Genomic DNA, 25,185 nt, shown 5'->3' with positions numbered 1-25,185 from the left:
GAAACAGTCGCTAGTTTCATATGGTTTAAGGCTAGATGCTGGGATTAGATGAGGGCTGTTGCCTTCTTGTTTGTGCGGTTCCCAAAAACATATGGCCCAGTGGATTTATTTTTAGTCTCACCCAGCAAGACGAAGTCTTCTGTTCTTTAATCTGCAGCACTGACGGCAAGCTAGGCGAGACAGGTTAGTCTTAACAACTAAGCAGTGTATATGAAAGAAAGCCTTGCGGGGCCCACCCACACCGATCCTATTTTCTTTGATGCAATTTATTGTATTAATAAAAAAATTATACGGACTTCACCATAAGGTCCCAAGGTGGGTTTCAATAATATACAATTATAAACAAAATTAGAACTGTTCCACCCAGAGGAGAATGGTATAAATAATGGCTGTAAGTGTATATTTAACGTAAATCTTAATCCTCTGGACTTCTAATCGGATGTTATTGGACACAGTGGACCAATCTGTGTGTCACGCTAAACTGTGGTCAATAAGTGGAAGCCAGTTTTTAGTCTGCAGCGTGGATGCCATCAATTCTTACCTAGCAACGAAGATCAAACTGCACAGTGCAGACTTCCTTCCAAACAGGAATAGGTAAAGCACAACCACACACAAATCCAAGTCTAAACAAAAATATGTTATGTTTCTCCAGGAGAAAATAATGCGGCTCTATGCATCCTTTATCTGAAGGCCCAGACTCATTCTAGAAAACTTGTTTCGCAGGAGGGATTTAAACAGCCATGGCTCGCCCACTGCAAAGAATCCTGGGAACTGTAGCTTGATAAAAAGGGTGCTGAGAGTTGTTCTCATATTCCTCTCTCAGACCTACAATTCCCAGAGTTCCTTGGGAAGACAGACTGGTTGTCAAACCTCCCTGAAAATGGTGAGGGGGAACAAGGGTCTTGTAACAACCGTCAGCACCTTTAACAAACTGCAAGGGAAACTACAACGAACACAATGCACTAAAAGTTAATAATGAGAAGATCAGAATGGTATTTTCGGGTGGGGTGGGTAGGGACCTGGCTATCAGCTAGGCTTTGGTCAAGAGAGCAAAAGGACATATTCACACCCTATTATATTGTTCTGAGAAATTTTATAGACTACAACAATAGTTAGCAGCCCAGAAGCCGGCGAACAATTCCTCCAAAAAGAACAAAGAATACTGCATAATTTCCAAGTTTGCCACAGTTCATTTTGTACTTAATATACCAGCGGCGCATCAATCTAAACGAACCACTTTGTGCAGTGGCATTACAGAACAGCATATATTTTCAAGTAAAACATGTGCTAAAGGAACTATGGCAAAAGAACATTATGTCTATTCTAAAAGTTCAAAGCCAGCCACACAGCCCAAACAGTTGAGACCTTTGCACACTCTTACAAGGGGGCTTGGGAAAGGGCTATAAGGGGGGCTTTGTGGCAGATGAGTCAATGTCCGCCAAGCTTGAAAGCCGCTACTCTGGACTACCTCTACTGACAACAGCACTAAAACAATTTTTTAAAATCACCACCGACGACAGGAGGTCGGCACAGAATCCGTAGCTAAATGCTTTCGTATTTTAAGTGAGGCACTTTCTGTATTTTTTAAAAAAGGAGCAAGCTAACACATCAATATAGACAGACAGTACTTAATGCATCATGCATTAAAAATAAGAAGCCGTGTTATATACCTCTGCTGTAATTCTAGCCAACGGGTGGTATTCAAGTACCGTATCCCTACTGTACAAGGATTTCCTCTTGCACAACAGGCCTCCCCCCTTCATCACAGCTGGCACCCTACCCAAGTCTTTTCCAGGGGGTATAGGTAATCCCATGCAGAAGGGAGGGAGTGTGAGACAAGTAGAAATCGTCACGCTGGTTAAATGTTCACTTAGTGCTATTTTGGATTCCACCCAACATGCCTTACTGTTGGATTGTCTTGCTAAAGATCTGCCTTTCACGAACTGACACCCTCTTGCTGTGCTGGTTGAGGCTCATGGAAGTTGTAGTCCAAATCACTAGGCTGGGAAAGGCTGGTACAGACTGTAGGAAGGCATCCCAGGAATACATACGGGAGTTGTTGTTTTTCCACCTGCAGCTGCAACAGAGCCTTTGGCCCTTCCTTGTAATTCCCTGCAATGTGCTGCAGGGAGGGTATATATGCGAAAATACGCGCCTGGGGGGGGGGAATAATTTTTTCCCCTTTATTTCCCCCCCAAAAAACTAGGTGCACCTTATGGGACGGTGCGTCCTATAGGGCGAAAAATATGGTAGTACATGAACCAGGTTTTGTCTGAACATATGGCCCATCATCCACTCTACAAGCTATGCAGCTACACCAGTCTTCACCAACATTCATGCTGACTGAGGCTGATGGGAGTTGTAGTCCAAAACAACTGAAGGGAATATCAGGCTAGCGAAGGTTGAGCTACACCGGAAGAGTACATGGGGAAATGCTGAACCACTTTCACTTAGAACACAGGAATTGCATTGCAAAGGCTATTTGCAAAAGGAAAAAAAAGAGAAAGGACAGTGATTCATCGAAGAGAGTTCTTTCCAGTTAAACAAAAGGAAACACCGCATAGGACAGAACCGTAATTAAAAACTTAAGCCACAATTTCTACATTCAAACCGGAAAGGGAAAACATAAAAAAACACAAACTGAACATGATTAAAATGCCAAACTTGAAACGCTGTGCATTGTTCTGCAGTTTATTTACTCTGGATTGATTAATCCTGTTTCACTTCAGTCCGCTAGATGCACAGCCTCTGCTTGGTAGCAAAGCTTCCCATCCAGCCCTGCCCTCTCCCCCAGCAGTTAAGACTTTCCTTTGGATGAACACAATGGAAACTCCAATGGACTTTTCTTACATACCGAAAGAACAAACAAAACAAGTTTTGTAAGCTCAAAATTCCTTGGAGCAGGAGTGGGCAGACTTCAAAGAGAATCTATGTTGTTTGCATTAAAACTCATAGGTCCATCAACCAAGGTAAAGGACCCCTGACAGTTAACTCCAGTCACAGATGACTCTGGGGTTGCAACGTTCATCTCACTTTACAGGCTGAGGGAGCTGGCGTTTGTCCACAGACAGTTTTTCCAGGTCATGTGGCCAGCATGACTAAGCCGCTTCTGGCGCAATGGAACACCGAAACCAGAGCAGTGCACTGGAAATGCCGTTTACCTTCCTGCCGGAACGGTACCTATTTATCTACTTGCACTTTTTCGCATCCTTTTGAACTGCTAGGTTGGCAGGAGCTGGGACAGAGCAACAGGAGCTCACCCCGTCATGGGGATTCGAGCTGCCGACCTTCTGGGGTTTAGACCACAGCGCCACCCGCGTCCCTACCCACCAAAGGCAGATGCAAAAAATAGGGGAGACACAGAAGTAAGGAACATATCCTGCCTTAGCACAGCCTCAAGAGTTGGTTTTAGTACCAGAACTGGGCTCACCATCTTTTCACCCAAACTTCCACTCCCAATCGTTCACAGTTATTTCCATTTCTGAGAAATAAAAATATGAGGATTAAAAACGCCTGGGAATTTACTGCAAATCATTCAGAAATTTACCAGTAGATCCTGGTGTGTCTTCTGCCCATCTCTGCCTTAGGGGGTTGCTGGTTATTTGGCAACACCACTTTAGGGAGATAACGTGAAGGTGATGAGATGCCTCACCTGTCACCGAGGCGGAAGCAAACACTCCTAGGAAACCGTTGTGTGCAACTCAAAATGGCAATCTCCCAATATAATTTATCCGGTACGTTATTGTTTGGTGCATTTTGGACCAGCAACAGAGCTGAGTGGGACTCTAACAACTCTGCAACACAAACAAAAATAGCCACCCACACAGCTAGTATGCACAAGTTTCAAAAGTATTCCTTGCTTAGGTTTCGGTTTCAAACATACATCTGTTTTGGGTTTGTTTGTTTTTTTAAAAAAAGGATTAACGTTTTGGATTCCATAACTGGTCTGTCCTATTTGATCACAGGATATGAACTGTATGTATGTGTAAGAGTTGGAGCAGAACTGTGTAGTCTCTCAGTGTTTAAGGTGTAAGAGAGACCTCAAGGCCCAGATAAACAGGCTGGGATACCCACCCCTCTATGTAACACAGACTTGCGAAAAACGCGGAGCAGCTTTTCTCACTTTGGTACCCATCAGATGTTTTGGACTACAACTCCCATTTGTTTCAGCCTTGCAGTTTTGATGCCAGGTACTGATGGAGTTGTAGTCCAAACACCCAGAGGGCAAAGGTAAAAGGTAAGGTAAAGGACCCCTGGATGGTTAAGTCCAGTCAAAGGTGACAATGGTGTTGCAGCGCTCATTTCGCTTTCAGGCCGAGGGAGCCGGCGTTTGTCCACAGACAGCTTTTCCGGGTCATATGGCCAGCATGACTAAACCGCTATTGGCGCACGGAGGACCGTGACGACTGCCAGAGCGCACGGAAACACTGTTTACCTTCCCGCTGCAGTGGTACCTATTTATCTACTTCCACTGGCCTGCTTTCGAACTGCTAGGTTGGCAGGAGCTGGGACAGAGCAACGGGGGCTCACTCCATCATGGGGATTTGAACCACCGACCTTCCAATCAGCAAGCCCAAGAGCTCAGTGGTTTAGACCACAGTGCCTCCCGTGTCCCTACCCAGAGGGCACCAGGTTGAGGAAGGAATGGCTGTGAACCCACCAAATCCCTGCCCTTTGCAATATTATTTATTAAGCATTAATCACAAGTCAATGTACAATATAAGGTAGCCACATTTCAAATGCAAAACACTCAAGATTCAAATGTAACTTGCAGTAAGGCGTTCAGCTCTGGCGAACACACACACATACATGCACAAAAATGTGCCACAGTTCATATGCAACACCTACCCACGCCCTACAAGCACCACAAAGTTAATCTTTAAAACTAACTTCACACAAAGAAGCAGCCAATATAAGAGGTCTGGTGATACAAAACGGTTTTTGCCTGGCACTGAAATCATTATATAAGAGTTGGTGCAAGGTAGATTTCCCTAGGGAGAGCATTCCAAACATTGGGGAGGGGGCGACAGCTGAGAAGGGCTTCTCCCTTTAAACCTTTTTGGAGAGCGAAGGAATATATTGTTTAGAAAAGATTCCCTCACCCATCACCAGATTCCTACTCAATTGCAGCAACCAGGCAAATTCATACTTGCAAGCCTGATGTGCTAAAAACTTTCAAACACATCAAGTGCACTGGACCACTTAAATGCTGGCTTTACTAAAACAGCTCCTCATTCATAAAAAGAGAGGCGCATTCAAGCATGCAATCTCATGGAAGCTCTTTGCACTCATCACTGTGGCAGCTGCCTCACCTGTCACCAATTCCTGTGTGTACAATGTTGTACAACTGGCTTTTAACCTGGCCAGTGTTTCCCCAACTTGGGTCTCCAACTGTTGTTGGACTACAACTCCCATCATCCCTAGCTAGCAAGACCAGTGGGTCATGGATGATGGAAACTGTAGTCCAAAAGCAGCTGGAGCCCCAAGTTGGGGAAACATTGGCCTAGAGCAGAGCTTTCCAAACTTTTCATGTTGGTGACACTTTTTGAGACATGCATCATTTCTCGATGCAGTAATTCAGTTCTGCATCGTTTTGTAACACAATAATTCAGTTTTACTGACAGACCGGAAGTTAAACTAAAGACTTTGCAGCCCCAGGAGAGCATCTGTGCAACATGCCGACACGCTAACGTGTCGTGACGCAGTTTGGAAAGCTCCGGCCTAGAGGAACTTCCAAGCCTTTCCCCACGTTCTGCTAAAGAAGGAGTGTCAACCTTTTTACACCAGAGACCTACATTTAACAAAAACGACGGAGGCCATCACTGGAGTATGTCATGTGCTGAAGAACATGGCCAAAACAAGACAGACATCTGCACCACTCAGACTGATCTAAACCTATTGCACAGCTGTAGTTTTTTTATTTTGAGGATATTTATTTTATTTATTTCACAACCCTTTCACCCAAACTTGTCTGCTTCTCTGTTCATTGCATTTTATTTATTGATTTATTTGCAGGCGGGGGAAGAATTATGGGTGTTTATCACCATTCTGGGAGGACTCAACCCACCCAGAGTTCTCCTGCATGCACAGACAGCATATGGGGTGTGGTCACAAAAGGCTTTGGAGACACTCAGTCTGCAGGCACACCATACATTTAAAATACAGTGGTACCTCGGGTTAAGTACTTAATTAGTTCCGGAGGTCCGTTCTTAACCTGAAACTGTTCTTAACTTGAAGGACCACTTTAGCTAATAGGGCCTCCCACTGCCGCTGGAGCCCGATTTCTGTTCTCATCCTGAAGCAAAGTTCTTAACCCTAGGTAATATTTCTGGGTTAGCGGAGTCTGTAAACTGAAGCGTATGTACCCTGAAGCGTATGTAACCCGAGGTACAACTGTAGATGGCTTTCCCCAAAGAACCCTGGGAACTGGAGTTTAAGGGTGCCAAGAATGGAGGACTGACAAAACCCATTCCCCAAATCTTTTCTATGCAACAAAGCAAACTAGGAAGGCCTGCCCCCTGGCTATAAAGCAGTGCTTTAAATGATTTGATGTTCCTTGTTTTCATAGGAACCAAACAAGGCTTTTCCTCTTAAGTTTGCAAGATTTACACTTGAACCTGTGACAACCCAACACGAGTGGAGAACATAGGAAACAACTTCGAGGGTAAGAGAATAAGCAGAGAACAGAAGGACAGTTGCAGGCATATATTGTGCTATTCTCTCCGAACAAGGGGGGGACGGACGTATTGTTCAGTACAATGATTTTAACAGTTCTGGTTGTGCTTACAACTTTTATCTGGCACGAGCACTCAAAGGACAGCCCTGTGCAGAAGCAGGAAAAGCAGAAGAAAGGAGGTTTCTGTTTGCTGGATTCTCTGACTGCTCATTGACCATTCCCAGTACAAAGCTGAGATAGCAAATAGGACAGTACCATCTTGGGCAGAAACTAGGAACGGCTGTTTTCATCCATGCAGGGATCTTTTGCCCAACATGGGGCTCAAACCCATGACCCCCGAGATTAAGAGTATCATGCTGTACGGAAGGACACATCCCAGCTAGGACTTCAATGTGATCTACGAACATTATCTACACAGGAGCCAACTGCAGACCGGCATCCGGGTAATTTTATTAAGCCCCTATGAGCTGCACTTTCAGAATACAAAAGAAGACTTTGCACTGCTACTTGGGCTGAAGGATTCTTAACACTTTACTGCTCTTGCAGGAGCGTTTGTTTGTTAGATGGTTCCCCGTGCTAAGGCATGGACAGCCAGCTTGAGGCATGGGAGACACAAACAACCCAAATCACGGCACCCCGAGACATGAGAACTGGCAGTGAACGTAGCACAACCAGATATGCAGCCCAGAAAATGGCTGCCCAGCAGTGGACCAAGCAATATTGTCACCGAGATTTTCTGCTAGTTGTAGCACCATTAGAAGCTTTAACCAAATGAAGGTTTACAAGTTTCAACCAGTCCCCCTTAAGTGCATACTACCACCTCTGCATGAATGGTAGGTATTCATGCAAGCTGCAATTCGTATTATTGAAATCTATGGTGGTGGCTTGCATTAAGATACTTCCTCCCCTTTGGAACGAGGGGCTTCATTAGCCAAGCATGCAAGACAAGGTGGGCGCAGATGGCAGAGAAAGGCCCACAATCTAGTTTTGTGTTGGACAACCCAGGTCAGGGTTTCCCAAACTTGGGTCTCCAGCTCTTTTTGGACTACAACTCCCATCATCCCTAGCTAGCAGGACCAATGGACAGGGATGGTGGGAATTGTAGTCCAAAAGCAGCTGGAGACCCAGGTTTAGGAAACCCTGGCCTAGGCTATAGTTGCTTATTGCTGGGAGCCTTGCAAAGTTGGAACTCTGTCTAATATCCAGGATGTCACTTCTTAAGAGTGCACGAGGCTCGCTTTTCATATATTACTATTAAGGTATATACCTTCCTGTCCCAACACTGGACCCCAAGTTGGCCGACAACCAAATTAAAATCCAGCTTTTAAACTCCTGCTGAAAATTTTTCCATTATGTCAGGTTTATGCAGGCAACTAAGAACATATATTTCCAAAAAAGTTAACAGGTGTCTGTTTTTAACTGTTTATATAGCTTCAAAATTTTACGGTTCTATGTGCTGTTGTTGTAAACTACCTTGTTATCTTTTATGAATATTTTTAATAAAATAGAGTTATGTCTTCACAATCAAGAAACTGTGCACTCTTTGAAATTTTGACACACTTTTGCAAACAGGGTGTCGGTTTGTACATTCCAACATGATACTTATGGAAGGCAGATTTGAGCTGTGCATAAAATATAATTGAGACTGCACATGCAATCAGAGATGGCTGAACTCTCTTACAAGGACAGAAACAACCTGTTCAACCATAGTTCGTTCCGGAGGTCTGTTTGTAAACCAAAACAGGTTGTAACCCAAGGTGCGCTTTCGCCAATGGGGCCTCAAAAAAATAAATTTAAAAAATTGTTTGTAATCCAAAAAAGAAGATGAAGAAGAGGGGGGTGGGTTGTAATCCAAAACGTATGCAAACCATACTGTTTGTTAAACCAAGGTACCATTGTACTGTTAAGAGCCTGGTTCTGCAACTTTCTGCATCTTCATACATTCAGCTGAAGCAGAATTTATGTATTCACCAGGCCAATGAGATTTTACAAATGGGGCACTCAAGCCCTCCCTCCAATAACTAGAAATGTTATTTCATCCCACTGCATGCTTCTAAGCTGTCACACTACCTGTTACCCCAAACACTTTCAAGCCTATCCACAAGTACCGGTAATCACAAGAATTAGGTGCTAGCTTCTTCCTTTCACAAAGCTGGAGAACTACCTAGAACTACATTGCTGTTTCTACCATAAACACCTCTTTGAAAAGCATTTAAGATGTTGCTATAAACATCCTCTGAGCTCAGAAAGCTGGCCTACTTAGGCTTTCAAGCCCTGCAGAAACTGGAAATTATGAAGAGTGTTTTTATGGTATTCAAATTTCAGCTTTCCCGCCTTCCCCATAATAAAACGAAACTGCAACCAGGAACATGCTGTTAAGTGTGTAATTGTTTCCAAGAAGTTTAAAACAAAGTCTAATTTATGGCAGGGGCACTAGAGTCCTCCAGCAAATTCTTGTTGCACAAACCGCATGTGTGTGAGGGAAAAAATAGCAGGCTCAAAGTGATAGCACAAAAGAAATACTTGATGTGACTATCACATACACAATAAGGATTCTGTCAACTAAGCAGAACTTATCAGCCGTATGACATACATGTTGTCTGAATCCAATCTTAAGATTCTGCTACGCAATCAAATTTCTGAAGGATGACACAGCTGCAATTCCTCAACACAGACAATTGTGCTTTTTAAAAAACATTAAGCTAATGGACAAAAAATGTCTTCAACGTTTTGTCGTTTCTGTGACAATCCCATTATCTGACAATATATATTTGATTTTGAATATTCATGGTAAGCAACAGAAGGGTTCTTGTCAATCCCAGGTAGGAAGAAGCAGTTGGTGAGAGAACAAACTGAAACTTTTTCTGTATTGCCTCATTAGAAGACAAGCTTCTGGCATTGCATTTGGCACTCAAAGACTGTTCTAGCACGTTCTACGCAAAACCTTTGTATTAGACCTGGCCAAATTAAATGAGAAGCAAGTGATGTTGCAGTATTCAGAACTGTTTGTTTTGGAACACAACCATTGAAGTCGACAGTATGATTCCAGAGGAAATGAACTGCACTCACTGGGTATTTAGACATTTTACCCAAAGATGTGGATCCAGGGAGGGCAAAAGCAACGTTAGAAACTCAGATATCTAACCTAGGCGCCAAATGGCTCCTAAAACAAAGGTTGCAGTTGCCAAAACAGAATGTCTAGCTGCATTTTGGGGCAAGAAAGCTCTAAAGTCTTATTTTTCAAATGGTGGACTGACTGTGATTGATTCTCACTTAAACATCTGGCTAGTTCAGATGACAACTTTGAGCTAGGTTAAGAACTTTGAGAACTTAAAGAAGAAAAGTCACTTGATCCAGGTCCACATATATATTGGCCTATTCCGCCCTCTTTTCCTTAATGGTGACTGCTCCTGCTCTCAGGCTGCACAGAAAAAGCAATTTTGTTCCAGAAATTCATTCTGATTGTGCAGATAAAATATAACTGATAGAATTCTACAGGATGTGCTACAGTGGTACCTCTGGTAACAAACTTAAGTCAGTCCGGAGGTCCGTTCTTAACCTGAAACCGTTCTTAACCTGAGGTACCATTTTAGCTAATGGGGCCTCCCGCTGCCATGCAATTTCTGTTCTCATCCTGAGGTAAAGTTCTTAACCTGAGGTACAACTTCCGGGTTAGCAGAGTCTGTAACCCGAGGTGTTTGTAACCCGAGGTACCACTGTATTAGCATGTGAAAACAGTTCAGATCCAATGATCTCCAGATGGTGGAGATTTCAGGTGACATCCTGGGGCCCAAAGATCTTCACTTGGCCACAGGTAATTGAAAGCCGGGTGCAAAATGCACCTGGCTAATTTTGAACACTGGGCAAAAGGTAGATGGAGCTGTACTGACAGACTGTTGGATGGTTTGCACGAGACAAACATGAGGTTTCTAATTCCCAACAAAAACATGACCCCCTCTGCACTGAACTAAGCTGGGCTGTTAAAATCCCAAATCCCTAATAATTCTAATGTCCTCACTCCAGTGCATGGTTCATGGAGCACAGCTAGTTACGGATTCCAGCCCATCTCCCACCAGTTTGCATGTCGGCCTACCCCCAGAGCCATTATTTGGGTTGCACAAATCTGGTGTCTGCCCCACACCCAACAGCCTGCCCGCAGCCACAGACAGAATCAATTCAAACAGCATTACTCACCCCAAAACTGACAAAAACCAATTACTGATTTTCCTTTGCCAAAGAATCCCACACACAGACTCTATAGACATTCACACTCCATGGGTGGGGTGACTTCTCAGCCCTTTCCTGCTTTCATTCAGGACAACAATGCAAAAAACTACCCCAAATTAAAATGGCCAAGTAAGCAGATCACAACCCAAAGAGAGGGACAAGGAAAATGCTGAACACTCCCATCCCCAGAGCATTGCAGCTTTAACATTAAACTATTGTTTGATGTTGCCAAGCCATGTTGGACGTGATGTGAACACACTCCACTTCTTCAATTATGTTATATCTATCCAACCAACCAACCAACCACCCATCCAAACAGTACTCTCTGGGTCTGGCAGATTTGGGGGTGGCCCCAACCACAGTCATATGCAGGCAAAATCTGAAGCATGCAAACAGAAAATTGGGGGTAAACACCCATAAAATGCTTGCACGCTATTATCAGAAAGACCCCGGCTTGGGAAGAAGCTATAGAGTATAATGTAATGTTTGTACTGCATGGATTTCCTGCTGGTGACCATCTAACACACCAGGCACCCTAAGTGACAAACAAGCCTGGGTAGATTAAACCTGCCCAAATTCAGATCAATACAGTGGTACCTCGGGTTACATACGCTTCAGGTTACATACGCTTCAGGTTACAGACTCCGCTAACCCAGAAATAGTGTTTCAGGTTAAGAACTTTGCTTCAGGATGAGAACAGAAATCGTGTTCCGGCGGCACGGCAGCAGCAAGAGGCCCCATTGGCTAAAGTGGTGCTTCAGGTTAAGAACAGTTTCAGGTTAAGTATGGACCTCCAGAACGAATTAAGTACTTAACCTGAGGTACCACTGTAGATGCAAAGCTGAAGGTGACATGACAACAAATATATGAGATGGGGGTTATATAAATATTTTATAAACAAATAAAATACAATAAATGGACCATGCAATTTTATGTTAGAAGCCAACCAAATCTTAACAAGTCCCCAGTCTCATGAATCTAAATTATCTACAAAGGAGGCTGTAAAACTTTCACTTGGCCGTATTTCTTTGTGGTCAAAATCAAAGGGATCTCAAAATGTTCGATTCTGCAGTCATGCCATAGGTCAATCCGGAAACTGCACCCTGGCTGCTGCCCCAAGCACACCTAAAATAGGGTTGTGCATTAGATTCTGATAACACCCCATTCTCCCAAGAAATAGTTATGGACGCTTACTTAAAAAATAAGAAACCAAAACTTTCACAAAAGCCTTTTTGGCATACTGATGTAAATGAGTAATCAAATCATTTTAAGAGAAGAACAGTAGATCTAACCTAAAGGGAATTTCTTCCAGCACCTCTGAAACCCAGATACTAATGCTAATAATTTCAATATTTATACCCTGCCCATCTGGCTGGGTTGCCCCGGCCACAAATACTACATATTTGTTTACAATTTTGTATGACAAATCAGAGCTAGCTGCTTCAGTTGTATTTTCTGCAAGTTTTACTCTGCTAGACTTTAAAAAAATCTTTTTTTGCAATAATGTACTCTCTACCATATTTACTAAAATGCAATCACATCAAGAAGATCTCCTAAAAATTAAATTTATCCAAGAGAATGGCCTCTTCGGAACACAGCAATTTTCTGAATTCTGCAACTGAAATACCCTAATGCAACCTAAGTGCTCGGGACTACAATGACCATGAGCCTCTGCCAACTCCAGAATCACATGGCCATGCTGAACGGATGTTGTCGTTAAAGCAGCAAGTGTACCTGAAATAATAATGTACTAGTCTCCTTTTACCCTTGGCTGCAATTCTGTCCCCTTTCTGATATCTCCCTTATGTCAATTTCTAGATCAGAGGCGGCCATGGTGGGGCAATGCAGAGGATGTTGGACTATGACTTTCATTAGTCCTAGCCAGCAAGGCCATAGTCCAAGAACACCAGCAGGGCACCACCTTGCTCTAATCTAGATTGCTAGCCCCTTGGGGCAGGGACCAGAGCTCTCATTCTTTGTAAAGCACCATGTCCATGTTCCATGAGCAGAGTTACAACCTTCCTTAAAGGCTGCTGATGAAATCTGGGTGTTAAGAGTAAAGTAAAGTAAGGTAAAGGTAAAGGGACCCCTGACCATTTGGTCCAGTCGTGACTGACTCTGGGGTTGCGGCGCTCATCTAACTTTATTGGCCGAGGGAGCCGGCGTAAAGCTCCATGTTGTCATGTGGCCAGCATGACTAAGCCGCTTCTGGCGAACCAGAGCAGCACACGGAAACACCATTTACCTTCCCACCAGAGCAGTACCTATTTATCTACTTGCACTTTGACGTGCTTTCAAACTGCTAGGTTGGCAGGAGCAGGGACCGAGCAACAGGAGCTCACCCCCTCGCGGGGATTTGAACCGCCGACCTTCTGATCGGCAAGCCCTAGGCTCTGTGGGTTAACCCGCAGCGCCACCCGCATCCCCTGAGCCCATTAAATCAATTGACTCATGAGAGCTCCAACTAACTTCACTGAGCTCAATGGGCCTACTCAATCTGACTTAGTCAGAAACTACCCTTAATCTTTAACTAATTTCTGGGTGTAGCCAAATACTACTCTTAATCTATAGTTAAATTGCTACATATCCTGACACCCAGCAGACTGAGGGCCATTTTATACATTCTGGAGAATCAAATGGTATAGCTTTTCTGGGGCTGTAATACTTTGAGCTGTGGGTGAGGGAGGAATTTTGAATGCTCTGCCCTCCCCATCGAAAAACTCCCTAAACACAGGTATGTCAGGGAGAAGGGTAGGATGACCAAGTCTTACAACATTCACTCCTCAGTAGCGTTCCAATATGCAATCTCTGGCCTGAAGTGTTATGAAACAGGAGAAGCTTTACTACTTGATATTCCTCAAGGTATAAAGTGGAAGAAATAGTACACCCATTTATCCTTTGTGCAGGATTCCGCCCCCCCCCCAACTCATCATCAATGGTTGGTTTACCTTTAACATCAGGGGGAAGGATTAAAAAACCCAACCAATACTACTGATTAGACCAGTGTTTCCCAACCTTTGGCCTCCAGCTGTTTTTGGACTACAATTCCCACCATCCCTAGCTAGCAAGGCCAGTGGTCAGGGATGATGGGAATTGTAGTCCAAAAACAGCTGGAGACCAAAGGTTGGGAAACACTGGATTAGACGACCCTGCTAAAAATGCAACATTCAAGTCTCTGGCTTTATTTTCGTTCACCCAGGAAAATTTAATCAAGGGTTTCCTAAACTTGGGTCTCCAGCTGTTTTTTGGACTAAGACTCCCATCATCACTAGCTAGCAGAACCAGTGGTCAGGGATGATGGGAATTGTAGTCCAAAAGCAGCTGGAGACCCAAGTTTGGGAAACCCTAGCGTAGACATTTTTGCTTTGTGAAACTGATGGGAGGTGGAAAGAGCAATGCTCACTTGCTCTGCTAAGCAGACAATTTTAGATCTTGTTTCAGTTCTCCATTCAATGACAAGCGATAGCTTGGAAGGAGCACTGCTAAGCCTCAAGCTATTTCTGAAACACCATGCATGATCTGGGAAAGAAAAGGCTGTTGGCAAGAGATATATATATAAAATCCCAGGTTGAATGTTTAAAGTCCTCCCCCCTACCCCGTGAAGGCAAGGAGCTAAATCTCCAGACAGTGAGGTTAACATATCCACTCCAAACAGGTACAGTGGTACCTCGCAAGATGAATGCCTCGCAAGACGGAAAACTCGCAAGACGAAAGGGTTTTTGGTTTTTTGAGTTGCTTCACAAGACGATTTTCCCTATGGAAACGTCTTGCAAGTTTGTTTCCTTTTTCTTAAAACCGTTAATACAGTTGCGACTTGACTTCGAGGAGCAACTCATAGCACGCAGTGTGGTAGCCTTTTTTGAGGTTTTTGAAGACTTTGATGATTTTTGAAGCTTTTCCAAAACTTTTCCGAAACCATGCTTCGCAAGACGAAAAAATCGCAAGACGACAAAACTTGCGGAACGAATTTCGTCTTGCGAGGCACCACTGTATTTTTGTTCCACAAGTATTGACACCGTCAACTGCAGAACCCCAAGAAATTTAAGTCTTCTATAGCCACAACCCACCAGAATGTCTCAAGCAAGCTATATAACTGAACATGCTCTCAGTAGAAAAAGATTGTGCCACTAAATGAAAAGCAAAAAGCAAATCTGATCTAAAGCTGAACAAAGGATGTATTTCTAAGGAATTACAGTGGTACCTCGGGTTAAGTAATTAATTCGTTCCAGAGGTCCGTTCTTAACCTGAAACTGTTCTTAACCTGAAGCACCACTTTAGCTAATGGGGCCTCCTGCTGCCGCCGCGCCGCTGGAGCACAATTTCTGTTCTCATCCTGAAGCAAAGTTCTTAACCTGAAGCTCTATTTCTGGGTTAGCGGAGTCTGTAACCTGAAGCGTATGTAACCTGAAGTACCACTGTAGTGCTGGCAAGTAATGGAAAATTCATGTTCTGCATGCAGAAAACCTCAGGTACCATCCACAGCAGTTCCAGGTACAGCTGAGACGGTCCTCATTCTGAAACCGTGGAAAGATCCTGCCCAAACAGTGAAACAATGCTGAGCTAAATGGACCAATGGGCTAACTCAGCACAAGGCAGCTTCCTGTACTCCTAACCCAGTGGCTCCCAAACTTTTTTCTCTGGGCCACACTTTCAGGATAAAGATTTGCTCCAGCCTCACCGAATGTTTTTATTGATAAGATTGGAAAACAAAAAGAAACAACTCCCAGCAGTGCTTGGTTTCAAAAAGGTATCCATCCATATCCAAATTAAAAAAAAATATTTTGATACTATACTATACCACACTGAAATGTTTAAATGTTTTATTGAATCTTCCTGCTACACTTCCCATCATCTCCTGTCCCAACCCATGAGAACCACTGTCCTAACCTGTTTATGAACAGGAAAGAAAATTGGTTAAAATAGCTTCACCACAGATCTTTGTTTACTGCCTATCTAATTCCATTTGGGGCATGTTTCATCTACAAGAACAGGAAGAGGATCTGGTGCTGTTCTGATAGTTGCAAATCAGAATTAGCAGAAAGAAGCTCCAATCCCTGCTGAATCATCTCCCGGGTTTTTTCTAGTTAACATTCTTCCATCTCCACTGCGTGCATGGAATAAACTTTAGGTCCTGGTATCCGACAGCTTAATGCTTGCTCTTGATTAAGCAGAAAGACATTTAGCCAGTGATTTCAACGGAAGGGAGCAAAGAGAAATAGCAGCCATATGATAAACTGTCCTAATAAAAATAGCAAACAATTGCATAATCCAAGCTTTTTCCAATTCTAGTAAAAACCCACTTGGGAAAACCCACTTGGAGAAAAGATGAAGAGGATATGCCAAAAGATCAAAGGCTGTGCCAATTTTCTCCTCTCTCTCCTACCATCATGCAGGTTTCAGTCAGTCATGTGCAATTGAAATAAGTTAGTGTGCTCCCACTGAACTTATGGAACTTTCAGCAAACTAGCTCATCGTACCATGGTAGAACATGACAATTTTCAATAAAGAGCACATGTCTCAGGTGAGCCTGCCTCCTCCATTTTTCAGGATGAATGAGAGCCAAGTAAACCTGGAACTGCTACATGGTGCGTTATTCTTTGATGAGGAACGCTGCATATTAAGCAAAGGTAACACAAGAAGTTTGGGGATGTACAACTAAGGATGAGGCTCCGTGCCACACCTGGAATACAATGTCTCCTCCAACCCAGGAAAAGAAGAGGCAGGGATCTTCAGTCATACAACCGGAACTCAGGTGTTCTCAAAGTAATAACCACTCGTCTGCCCAAACAGGAAAATCACAACCTCACCACCACCTATGGAAATACCAGCCTGCAATCATTTCCAATAAGAGCTAACAGCTGTTCTACAACCTGCTGACAATGGTTGCGTACCAGTTGCCTATCAACAGGGTGGAAGAAAATTATCTTCCAATTTACAAAATATTCTGTGACATTATCATCCAGAAGCAATTATTCAATGCCAAAGGTTGGCATGCAAACAGCTATGTGCAAGCCTATGCTGCCTTGTCAAGGATAGGAGATGTGGTCCAACTGCATCTGGAAGGCCACAAGTCACTCAGCCTTGAACTAGCCACAGCTGTTCACTTTACCTCCACGTCAGGAAGACCTTTCCCCTGTTTCAACTTCTGCATGTAAGCTACTAAAAAGCACAGGAGCAGGACAAGCAGAAGGCACAACTTAGCAACCCTATTCACAGGTCTCTGTACTTATCCAAGGAACTAGCAACTTGAACCATCAGAGAGAATCACCCTGCTTATGTTAACATAACTGCTAGTCTCCAGGCCAAGATTTGTTTTCTCTTCCGGCTCACTTCTAATGTATATTAACCAGAACTTCAAGTGTGTTCAAGGGCTTCCAATGGTACTTGCTGTGCTTTTCTCTCTGCAGGCATAAGCAGACAAGTTTGCAGCAGGCTGTTTGGTGAAAGCACAGGACCATATTCTCTGTGGTGCCACCTAGACTTTGGAATGCCCTCACTTGTGTGGGTCAAGAAGTGAACAGAGTCAGTAGCCAGCTCTAAATGCTTCTTAAAGACACTTAAGTTTATCCCAAGCTTTCATGGCTTCTGATTCCTAACTCATAGAACTTATTTTTTTTTTATTTTGGTGCACTGTTCACTTTTTGTCTATGGCCTACAGTTTTTAAAAAAAGTTTTATTTGATTACTGCAATTATATGAATTTTAATTATATTTTATGCCAATCACTGAAGAGGGTGTGTGTGTGTGTGTGTGAAGGACCACTGCGGTGCCTCCCCAGGAGATTCTGAAAGCTTCTTCTGACCTTACAGCTGCCAAGATGAAAACAGGGACTGTCTACAAACCTGTAGGAGAAGGAACAGAAGAGGCTTCCTTATACTGAATCAGGCCACCAGTCCATCAAGTTTAGTACTGTCTACAATGACTGGGAGATCCCCAGAGTTTCAGGCAGAAGTTTCTCCCTGAAGATGACAAATACTGAACATGCATGCAAAATGTAATATGATCTAGCAAACTCTCCTCCCTGTAAGAAGCTTCTTCGCAGCTCCCAGAGCTCCCGAATTCTGTCTTCTGCATTCTTAATTCCTGCCCGAGCAAGACTTGAGTAAAGACTTGTTGGCCACCCAAGCACCTATATATTTAGCGATGCCACCTAGGAAACCTGAATCACTTTTCCAGCTCTCACTCCCTTGGAGTCTCAAGCCCTTTTTCTCCTCTTATTATTTATTTACTGCACTGTTTTGCAATTAGGACAGAAGTACCTGCTGAAGCACCGGTGACATCTGACTCAAAGATATGCAGCAATCCTAAACATTCTTACTTAGAGAAGCCAGATTAAATCCATCCTTTTAAAATTGAATGTGTGGGTGCAAATCTAAACAAATATGCGTGGCGTAATAATGTTCATTTCGTCTTCTATGTTACAGAGTTGAGCGCTTTTGCTTGCAGTAACGACATGTTTTTGTATACTTTTTTTACCCCCAGTAAACAGCAGTTTATTTCTAGCAGAGAACACAGCTTGCATATTATGGAAGTGTATGAGGTCTCACCTATTTAATTTTTATACCTCCCAAAGTTAAAAACAAGGCCTTAAACTAAATTAGAAAAAATGTACTGTCAATACATGAGAAGGCACTATGACTGCACAAAGTGTCAGTGAAGTATGAATTCCTCTCTACAGCATATCTACACAGATAAAAGTCACAGTCCATTACTTGATTAACAGCAGAGTAATGGGATTACTTTAGAGTAAGTGGGCTGAGAACTTAGGGAAAGCCTATATCTATATATAAGAAGCAATTTGAGTATAGGGGCTGCTGCACATTATTTCTGCTGCATTGCTCCTCAGCACTAATACATGGCAGGTGCTATCAACTGCCCATCTATAGTTACATAGGACAAACAGGGCAAATATCTATAGAAGAAAATAAATGTGCCAGAAACAACAACACAAAAAACCCAGTTTTTCAATATCCCAGGAAATTTTATTTCTGTTGCCAAGGTCAAAGTAAAAATAAAAAGGGTGGATACAGCATGGGATTGGAGCTCATTTGCCAGTTTCACTCAACTCAAACAGGCCTTAATCATCATTTAGGGTGGTTGTCTTACTAGAGACGGTCATGAGATCACGAACAAATTAAGCTCTAACCCAGAATTATTGGGTATGCTAGCACCGGTCTATGGCCTTCAGGGTCTGAACCTTATTTACTTCAATTGAGTGCCTAATGAGTCATAGAAAGATGGTATCTCCAAGTTCAGTGTGTGTCTATTTTTAATCTCACCTTACACCAACAGTTCCATCACATATTCATTAGATCTGTGCGCACACAAGTGTGCCTATATGGACACGCCATGTTTAATGAAGCAGGATTGAGTCTGGACTTGCCTCCACAATTAAACTAGCGTTTTCATATTCCTCAGATACATATGATAATGGCTGCTGTCTCACATGCATATCAGCACACGCTGATGTTTCATCCACATGTTTATAACTGAATTGCAGCATTCAGTAAAGTGACAACTCTTTTCCTGCAAGGAGACCAAGTATGTGCATGAGGCAATTAGACAAAACAATTCGCCCTATTTCCAAATACATGTCTAACTGCAACATCATGTATGCACGTTTACTCAGAAGTTCAACTGAATTCAGTTAGAGTTAGTCCCAAATAAGCATGCATGCACTTATTTAGGACTTACTCCTAAGTAAAGGTGGAGTCTGGGAACAGGAGCAACACCACTGCAAGCAGAAACGTTTCTGATCCACTTTATAAATAAGTCTGCTGGTTGCTGCTGTGTAATCTCACCGTATTGTATTACCAGCAGCTCTGTCCATGAAAACATCAGTGTTTGATTTCTAAAGTATAAACCCGGTATAACACCCTGAATCAGAGGCACGTATTAAAAGGCCTCTCTTTAGTTAGGATTCCAAAAACAGCAGATGTTTTTATCTTAACATGCAAAAGGGGGGAAAGGAGGAGTCAGCCGTTTACTGTTACACACTGGGCCAAAGGTCTTAGAATTTATTGCCACACAAAGTGAAACCCGTTCCACACTTTCAAGCAGTTTTTAGGCAGCTGTAAGGTTGCCGCAGGCAGTTAAAAGCAATGTGAGTCAACCCCAGCAAGATAAAAATTCCAATTGTCATTCAGCTACCATCAATTGACAACAGATGCCCACGCAGACTTACCTGGGACTCACTGGCCACAGTGGGGCCTCTGAGTAAGCATGCACAGGATTGCGCCCTAAACCCTTAATCTGTTGCAAATGTTAGGGGTGCTTGCTTGACTCCTACTGAACTCAATGGGACTTATTCCCGAGTGAACATAATTGGGATCAGGCCGTTCAACGCACCCAGCGCTAGCCAGCTACCTTACAAGTGTGACACGTCATGAAGCGTTATTTGTTGCTGCTTCTTCACATCCACAGCACACGCTTCCCTGGGGAGCCGACCTCACTGTCCCGACCCCCACCAGCGCGCGATTGTGCAACACCCGTAATTGCATTTACAAGTTTGCAAATGTTTGTTTTTCGTAAGAATCGGGGAGCCTGTCAAGTTTCCCGAGACGGATCTTCTGTGCCTTTCTGCAAACGCAGATCAGCCCCGTCATTGCCGCCGTCAACGAGGGATCCGTAGGCCCCCGCCCAAACCAAGGATCGAGAGATGCTTCCCCCATTGCACCGCGGAGCATCTACAGGCTTAAAACTGGGGGAATATATCCCATTCTGATCCCTCTTGGGGCGATCGATCCCTCTTGGCTGCTCCCGCTTCTGAAAGGCTGCTGCGCCCGGCAAGGTTTTGCTTCCCCGGGCATCCAGGGATCGAAGCGGAGGAGCAGCGCCAGGGCCCGAGCAGGCCCGAGCGCAGGGGGGGAAGCGCAAATGCAACAAGAAAAACACCCCTCTCTCCGCCTTCTTTTGCACCCGAAGGAGAGAAACGCTTCGAGGGCTCCCTTCGCATCCCCAGCGCCCCGAGCGAGGGAGGATTGCGCAGCAGCAGCAGCCGGGCGATGCCGGCGCCCTGGGGACCCCGGGGAGGCGAAGGCGCGGCCGCCGCGCGCGGTTCCCTTCCTCGACCACGAAGGACATTTCAGCAAGCCCTGCGAGCTGAGCGCGGCCGCCGCTGCTGCTCCTTCTGCCCAACCCCGGCGGCCCCCGGAAAATGGCTGCCGCTGGAGCTGAGCCCTTTCTGGCAAAGCGGCTGCAGCAGAGCGCGCCGCCGGAGGAGCCACCTTGCCTTTCCCTTTCAGAAAATGAATAATAATAGTAATAAAAGGGGGGGAAAGAAACCGGCGGGGGGGAGGAAGGGGAAGGCGAGGAAGCGCCGCATGGCTGCTGCATGGGCGGCCGCCCCCTCCCCGCGCCCTCCTTACCTTTGAATTTCAGCTCGTGCTGCGGTTCCAGACTCAGGACCTGCTCGGTTTTCGCCATGTTGTTGCCGCTGCTGCTGCTGCCGCTCCTCCTCCTCGGCGGTGGAGGCACCAAGCAGGGTTGGAGAGGGAACAGCAATAGATATATATATATATATTATATGAGATATATATATATATTTATATAAGGTTGCGATTTGGAGGCGGAGGGAAGGAGAAGAATGCACACACGCCAGGGACGCACCCGCGGCTGGTTGGGTAAGAGCTCCTTGCTTAGAGGAGCCTGGGAAGGGAAGGGAAATAAGCGCGGAGGAGGGAGGTGGCGGCGGCGGCGGCTCCGGTTCTAGGGCGGAGGGAGGTGGGGGCGAGACGCGGCAGCACCCACCGGAGGCTGTTGCACACAGCGAGGGGAATAAGCCGCCGCGCGCGCCCCCAACGCGCACACTCGCCGACGCTGCTGCTGCTGCTGCTTCCCTCCCTGGCAAGGAGGCGGGGAGGACGATGCAGCAATGGCAAAAGGGGAGGGCGGAGAGGGAAGCTGCAAGCTGACGTCTCCAGCCGGCACGGGCGGAGTGAGGGGGGGGGGCGGCAGCAAGAGGCAAACCCAGCGCTTGGGGAGGCGAAAGGAACGGCGCGCGTCATGCTGGGCGGGGCTTAAAAGGGAGCCGGGAGGAGGCGAGGGCGCACGCGCCGCGGAGGAAGCGCGCAAGGAGCCGCGCGGGGGGGGGGGGGAGAGGCGCAGAGGGCTTACTCGGGAGAAAGCAGTAGGGGGTCCAGCTGGCATTCGAGTAAATGAGCATAAGTATTGCATACTTTGGGTTTTGTTACATACTCTCGACAATAGGGAGGCGTCCTATGCCATTATTATTATTATTAAAAACTGCTCCTTTTCCCTTATGGGGTATCCAAGAGCCTGTATAGAGTCTTTAAGTGGATGGTTTTCCCAGTAGTGATGTATGGAAGTGAGAGCTGGACCATAAAGAAGGCTGATCGCTGAAGAATTGATGCTTTTGAATTATGGTGCTGGAAGAGACTCTTGAGAGTCCCATGGACTGCAAGAAGATCAAACCTATCCATTCTTAAGGAAATCAGCCCTGAGTGCTCACTGGAAGGACAGATCCTGAAGCTGAGGCTCCAATAACTTTGGCCACCTCATGAGAAGAGAAGACTCCCTGGAAAAGACCCTGATGTTGGGAAAGATGGAGGGCACAAGGAGAAGGGGACGACAGAGGACCAGATGGTTGGACAGTGTTCTCAAAGCTACAAGCATGAGTCTGACCAAACTGCGGGAGGCAGTGGAAGACAGGAGTGCCTGGCATGCTCTGGTCCATGGGGTCACGAAGAATCGGACACGACTAAACGACTAAACAACAACAACAACCTATTGGTAGGAGAAAATAACAGGCCAACCAGTGAATATTGAGAAGCAAAGCGACTAGTAAGCCAGATCTTTATTAAACTGTTGCAACAGGGTCCCCACTTACCACATGCAGGAGGAAGAAGGGACCCAGAACAATGCTGGTCAAGCCCTTACATAGACTTTTGCAGTGCTTTTTATACACACACACACACGTTTGGGGTACTCTCATTTTCCTACTCCTAAACCGCTTCTGGCGCAACAGGACACCGTGGCGGAAACCAGAGCACATGGAAACGCTGTTTACCTTCCACAGGAGCGGTACCTATTTATCTACTTGCACTGGTGTGCTTTCGAACTGCTAGGTTGGCAGGAGCTGGGACAGAGCAACGGGAGCTCACCCCGTCATGGGGATTCGAACCGGCGACCTTCCGATTGGCAAGCCCAAGAGGCGCTGTGATCTAACCAGCATTTCGAATTGTGCCTGGAAATGGGTCCGTAGCTAGTGAAGCTGTTTCAACAAGGGAGTGACATGCTCTCTGTAATTGGCCCCAGTCTCCATTCTGGCTGCAGGATTCTGGATCAGCTGAAACTTCGGAACACATCACATAGAGGTAGCAAAGGCATGTGACACCATGGCCAGATCCTGCATCCCAAAGAGCTGGTGCAGTAAAGCGCTGTGCAAACTGGTGGAATAGTGATGATGATAGTATCACAGAAGCAACTTTGCCTTAAACATTTTTCCTCACCCCCCAAAAAAACCTTTGAAGTTTCAGGCCTTAACTAGGAAATGAACTGGAGCCTTAAATCATAGTATATTAAATGAAATAGAAAATACCATTTACAACAAGGCGCCATGCTCCTTATTCTATTCAGAAGAAAAGCAATATATTTTATTCCTTCCATCTCATGGCAGCTTTATCACACCCATTTATTTTCCTGCCTAGTTTTGCAGAGGAGAGGTTGCAAAACCAGATTCTTAGAATGATTTGGGTTTTCCTTGTTTCCTAAATGATTGGCCATTGCTGGTGAAGTTAATTACAGTGTCCCGTCGCCATTTCCTGTAGGAACAAACTCGGAAGTTTGCCTATCAGGTTGGAGGCGAAACTGGGCCAGTGGTTTCTGTATTCTCAGAGGAACGATTTGGGGGGGACCCCCTGAACCCTAGAATTTAATAAATGGTAGGGTTTTCATTATTTGGGATGCGAAGGGAGAAATACAAGCTGCACGGGTATTCCTTGGCTAGCCTATGCAAAGCAACCTGGCCAAGCTAGGGTCATTAAGAAACAACAGAGGGCTGTTGAGAGCTTGCCAGGGCAACTGGTTCTGAGGTGACAGGAAAAGAGAGTTTTTAGCAAGGGTTGCTGGGAAGAAGAAAGACTGGAATCTAGGGATATTCTGGGATCAAATCAGAAGCCAGGATGGCTTTTCGGAATTCAGGCACTGTTTCTGGAAAATCAGAACCCTTGGAGGGTATGCTACAGACTGCCTGAAGCCCTGAACCAAAGCACAATACAGTGGTACCTCGGGTTAAGTACTTAATTCGTTCCGGAGGTCGTTCCGTACTTAACCTGAAACTGTTATTAACCTGAAGCACCACTTATAGCTAATGGAGCCTCCTGCTGCTGCTGTGCCGCCGGAGCACAATTTCTGTTCTCATCCTGAAGCAAAGTTCTTAACCTGAAGCAATATTTTTGGGTTAGCGGAGTCTGTAACCTGAAGCATATGTAACCTGAAGCGTATCTAACCTGAGGTACCACTGTACTGTGGAGACGCGCTGCAAGCTTATGTTGCAGAGCCCACGTCGTAGATAAACCTCAGTTTTTAACCAAGGTCTAGCTAGAAGATTATTTAATTTTCTAGTGCAATGTGATGTATAAAAATAGCTACTGGTCTTAAAAACATTTGAATGCAGTTGGGCTCATTTAGTATGGGAGCCATGTTTTTCCAGAACTGGCTGCAAACAAAATTAAAGCAGTGATTTCATATGGCACATAATGTAAGTGCGATGTTACTCATCCGTGCCCAGCCCCATGGCTCAGAAACATCCTGTTACAGGTCTTCCTTCCCTTCCTCCAGAGAGATTTATTATTGTTATTATGCTGGCCTTTGGAATTACAAACACACTTGTGTGACGCTGTGACCTGGCAAGTGCTCCCTCCCTATGTCCAGGATGTTAGCGTGACACAAAAATCACTGTGGGAAGGGCAAACAATTTTCCTGATAAAACAGTTCATAAAGCAGTTGTCACAGGAAAAGCTTGAAGCACACCATCTGATGGGGGAAATTTCACACATACCCTCCAACATTTCCCTAATGAAAATAGGGACGTCCCATTCCATAATGATAATTTTAGTATTTATACGCCAGACATCTTACTGGGTTTCCCCAGCCATTCTGGGCAGCTTCCAACATATATAGAAACATAAAGGTAAATGTAAAGGGACCCCTGACCATTAGGTCCAGTCGTGACTGACTCTGGGGTTGCGGCGCTCATCTCGCTTTATTGGCTGAGGGAGTTGGCGTACAGCTTCTGGGTCATGTGGCCAGCATGACTAAGCC

General features: G+C 44.9%; 1 protein-coding gene across 1 annotated transcript in view; it reads right to left on the bottom strand.

Annotated features, from left to right (window-relative positions):
• Positions 1-21,755, bottom strand: part of VAPB (VAMP associated protein B and C) — a 44,821-nt gene extending 23,066 nt beyond the window's left edge. The window contains exon 1 of the mRNA XM_028735299.2: positions 21,270-21,755. Within this exon, the coding sequence (XP_028591132.1) occupies positions 21,270-21,327 (58 nt within the window). The 5' untranslated portion in view covers positions 21,328-21,755. The remainder of the gene's footprint in view (positions 1-21,269) is intronic.
• Positions 21,756-25,185: the final 3,430 nt, after the last annotated feature.

Source organism: Podarcis muralis, chromosome 5 (genome assembly GCF_964188315.1).
Source record: "Podarcis muralis chromosome 5, rPodMur119.hap1.1, whole genome shotgun sequence".
Taxonomy (NCBI): Eukaryota; Metazoa; Chordata; class Lepidosauria; order Squamata; family Lacertidae; genus Podarcis; species Podarcis muralis.
This window is presented reverse-complemented; position numbering and strand designations above follow the sequence as displayed.